At 49.1% G+C, this 4,692-nt stretch overlaps 1 protein-coding gene across 1 annotated transcript in view; it reads right to left on the bottom strand.

Moving 5' to 3' along the window:
- Positions 1-1,215: 1,215 nt before the first annotated feature.
- The window catches only part of ppm1e (protein phosphatase, Mg2+/Mn2+ dependent, 1E), a 48,191-nt gene continuing 44,714 nt past the window's right edge, over positions 1,216-4,692 (bottom strand). The window contains exons 7-8 of the mRNA XM_063203601.1: positions 3,150-3,328; positions 1,216-2,632 (exon numbers count right to left, since the gene is read on the bottom strand). Coding sequence (XP_063059671.1) covers positions 1,601-2,632; positions 3,150-3,328 — 1,211 coding nt within the window. The 3' untranslated portion in view covers positions 1,216-1,600. The remainder of the gene's footprint in view (positions 2,633-3,149; positions 3,329-4,692) is intronic.

The raw sequence follows: 4,692 nt of genomic DNA on the forward strand, positions 1-4,692 counted from the left end.
TTCAAGATGAACACGTAGTCGAGATCCTAGCTCAACTAGCATGAGAAGATCTTAGCTCAGCTAGCATTAACAGGCCCAATGTCTTCAGATGACAACTCTGTCTTTTGCACTCTACATGGAGGTCATCAGCTTGAAGGGTAAACGTGACCTCATTTCCGACGCACACAAAGACGGAAAGTTAGACATGGTATTCACGTTGCGGTAATGTGTCTGGGATTCCACGTGCCAAAATACGGAGATGAAAATCTTAGCTCAACTCTCCTGAGATCCGTACTGTATGTGCTCCTCAACTGGATACCTAGAGATGTAGGCAGAGATATTCTATAGAGATATGCCAACATTTCTATGGGCACCTAACGCGACCAGGTTCCGGTCTGCCTAAAGGGGCGTGTCATAATGCTCCTACAATGAATAGAACAGTCCTTAGGTCTGCCTAGGTCTGCCTAAGGGGGGCCATAATAGAACCAGGAAACAATGGGCCAATGGAACCTCTCTCTCTCTACTCTCTCTGATGTAGGTATTGTACTGTATACATGCGGTGCCTTGAAGATGTATACCTATACGTGACTACGGTGAGATGTAGACACTCTGCTCTTTGGTTTCAAAACAAACTAGCAATAGCTGTGGGTGGGAGCACTCGATCTTGCAGACACTCGATCAGGTGAGAGGGAAAACAGCACAGATGGTTATCTTGGCTGAAATGTCATGGAGATTAAGCTTTGTTTGTCGTAGCTTGGCGTTTTCACGACAGTGTTCCTTAAGTATCCTCCACTGTAACACTAAGCATTTGTCCGTTTCCTGAACACACTGAGGTCTTTTTAGCGTAACTGTTAGATGCTAGTCAGCCGTATGCTAGCGGCTAGTTAGCAGTCTGCTATGGTGCGCTAGAAATCTGCTAGCGGTCCCTGCAAATAAGCAACCTCCGCTGAGGCCTAGATAGCGATCTACTGTACTATAGGTTGGATGGCAACAGCGGGCAGTTAACGATCGGTCTCTATTGCACGCTAGATAGCGGTATATGGATGGATAGCACTTCACTAAAGGCCTCTCATTGGCCTGCAGGCGCGTTGTCATAGTAACGCTGAGAGGTGACCTGGGGACTGCGAGAGATTCATGATGGCAGCTAGCTATGACCTCACAGTCTCTCTGGAATTAACTCTCTGGTATGACTCTCTGTGTGCGGGTCTATGCGTTTGAGGCTCACTGTAATGTGTGTGGGTGTGTGTGTTCTGGGAAGTGTGTAGGGTAATGGAATGCTAGCAGGACAAGTCTCGTTGCCCAGTGAAGGCTGGTGGATGGCTCTGTGTGTGATAGAGAGTAAGAGAATGTGTGTGTGCCGGTATATACTTCTCTGTGTGTGTGTTTGTGTGTGATAGTGTATTTATGTGTATGTGTATGTGTGATAGTGTGTACTGTATGTGACAGTGTGATAGTGTACGCATGTGAGGCTTACAGAGTGTGTGTGTGTGTGTGTGTGTGTGTGTGTGTGTAGGTTATAGAGTGTGTGTGTGTAGGTTATAGAGTGTGTGTGTGAAGGTTATAGAGCGTGTGTGTGTGTGTGTGTGTGTGCAGGTGCGTGTGTGGATAATATCTAGCCCCCTCAGTGTGGCCAGGTGGGAGTGATGGAGCAGGGAAGGGGCATCTCTGGCTGTCGGCATGACAACAGCTGGGGCAGTGGCCTATGTGTGGACCACGCCCCTCTGATGGCCGCTGTGCGCCGCTTCACCCTCCTCATTCGCTCACGCGCGCGGCGGGGCGGCGGCGGCAGCAGCATCGCTAGGGGCAACGGGGTTCCCGTTCCCCGGGTAACAGAGGCCAGTCTGTCGGGCAAGGGGATTGGGCGGCCGGTGCGGTAGGCACAGAGAGACCCCACGTCCTCCTCCTGCCACCCCTTCCCCCAACCAGCCAGCTGCGGGGGCAGGAGAGCACGCCTTCGCACCGGGGGCCGAGGCAGACGCAGGGCGGCAGAGAGCGGGGCAGTATACTGGGCATCGTAGAGGCTGTCAGGTAATGGGGCAGCTTGGGGAATAAAGGAGACAGTGGTGTCGGATGGAGGGGCATCAGAAGGCTGTACAGCAACAGCGCCCTCTGCTGGTGGCTCAGGTGTGGCGGCATCAGGAGGTGCAGTGGCCTGGGAGGTGCTGCGACGGCAGTGGCCACTAGATGGAGCACTATAAGGAGCATCGTTATTAGTGGTGCTAAATGGGCCATGTGGGGGGCTGTTTGGGTCGTAGGGGTTGAATAGCGGTGCATTAGGGCCGTTATACGGTGGCCTGATTGGGTCAAAGCTGACCGGCTCGTTGCTGAGGCAGGTGCGGTCCGTGAAGGAGTCGTTACGGTTCTCCTCATAGGCCAGGTCAGCCGGGGCGGAGCATTGCTGTAGGGGCCAACCCCCTCTCCCTTTGGCCCCTCCCCTCTCCCCGTTCCCGGCCATGCCCCCCTGGCCCTGCGACTCGTCCGATTGATCATCCCCCTCCGGCTGCGCCTCTTCCTCCTGCGCCGGCTGTTCTGATTGGTTGTCGTCTGTGATGGGCGGTGGGGGAAGGCGGGGGTCCCTGAGGAACACCACGATGACCGTGATGTTGTCACTCGAACCCGCGTCACGAGCGCACGCCACCAGTTTATGGGCCACCTGGGGGACAAACATATGCACACACACACACACACACACACAAACACACACATTTAGAGCATGGTTTGGGCTGATTTTTTTGTCCGTGTCCCGCCCGCCTATGTCTCCGACAGATTGCTTCTTGAATCTGACCCAATCCCAATATGAATATTTGTGTCCGAGCCTGATGGAAGCCAGAGACAATTTAATTCAAATCACACTTTTTTAATAGCACACATAGCATTTTGTTAATGTGGAAAATGTAGCCCCTTTGTGGTTTAATTCATCAATTGAATACAGCATTCTGAACGTCAACAACACAGAGCATCATCGTATGCAACAAAAGCATGAGCTATCAACGCAAGCAAGGAGCAAGTGCATGTTGGCACAAGATGTTGGGCTCTTGTAAGCTAACTCAATTAACATACTATACAATGAACAACTGACCAAAAACATTCAGACAAAATCTTCTGTTGAACTACAGGCCAGGTGGGCAATTTTACACACACGCACGTCGCACGCACGCATACGCGCGTACCATGGCGGTGTCCCCTGCGTTCTCAGCCAGGTGTTCGGTGACGATGCGGACGGCCTCCTCTGGTGACACGGTGTCGTAGAAGCCATCGCAGGCCAGCAGCAAGTAGTCTTCAGAACCGTCCAATGGGAACGCGGCGTGGTCCGCCTCACCACAGATGTATGGCTTATGCTCATTGTCACCTGGACACACACACACACACACACATGTGCAGACACAGACACATGTGCAGACACACACAGGCAGGCAGGCAGGCACGCACACACGGCAGATAAGGCAGACACACACAATTAAGGGCTGGGTAAAATAATCGATGTAATCGATAATCGATGGATTTTATCTGAAATTCACATAATCGCATCACATTGCACAAAATCGATTTTTTGGTTCTTTTTCTTTTTGTTCTTTTTGTTTAATTTAGGTCTATGGAAAATACCCAGTAGTTATTAGTCAATTAGGCGTAGGCCTACTTATTACAAATTAGCAATCTGTTAACACTGTCAAGCCACAGCCCTTTGACATTTTTATATAAAAATAGGCAACAGCATCTTTTGGCGGAAATCCTGGCAGCAAGAAGGGAACGGATCAATTCGGAATGAATCGAATCGAATCGAATTGAATCGTGATTAATCGATTCAAATCCCTAAGAATCGAAATCGAATCGATACAGGAACATGCCGATACCCAGCCCTACATTATTACAAGAAACACCATTGATAAAAAATACTGATGCATTATAATTGTATAACATAGATTTTGTTTCATTATTGCTGATTGTGCAATTCAAATTCAATAATAATTAAAACAAATATGGCTATGCAATTTAAATGCAATTATTGAGATTATTTTATTTATTTCAAACCCTCCAATTAATTTGCTTATATTATATTTTGTGTTGTAATGTTATGGAATATGAAATAAGGACATTTTCACACTCTTCATACACATACACAAATGCACACACACACACACATAAATACAGAGAAATACGCACACACACATCCCTAGTTGTGTTTCCTGAAGAACGCTTCCCTCCGAGCTTTCACTAAGCTACTTAGTCTCACCACACTATACACACACACAGACATGCACGCACGCGCACACACACACTGACATGCACGCACGCACACAGACATGGACACACGCACGCACGCTTACACTCACACAGCATTCCTTAAGCTGATAACACACTGACTTACACATGCCATTCACACACACAAACAAACACACGCACACACACATACAGAGCCCACTTAAGCCGATACCACACCCCCTTCACACACACACACACACTCACACACACACACAGAGTTCAGCTGAGGTGTGTGTGTTCTAAAGGTTAGTCATGGTGGGTTAGGTGTTACAGGACGCTGCACTTTTCAACTCTGACAAAGAGAACATTAGTCTTAACACTCCTCATCTCCCCTCAATCTCTCTCTCTCACACACACACACACACACACGCACACACGCACACACACACACACACACGCACACACACACACCAGTGGGGAACCCTCAGGGCCTTCTACGCCTTAAAATTTCAG

The sequence above is a fragment of the Engraulis encrasicolus genome, chromosome 7 (genome assembly GCF_034702125.1).
Source record: "Engraulis encrasicolus isolate BLACKSEA-1 chromosome 7, IST_EnEncr_1.0, whole genome shotgun sequence".
Classification (NCBI taxonomy): Eukaryota; Metazoa; Chordata; class Actinopteri; order Clupeiformes; family Engraulidae; genus Engraulis; species Engraulis encrasicolus.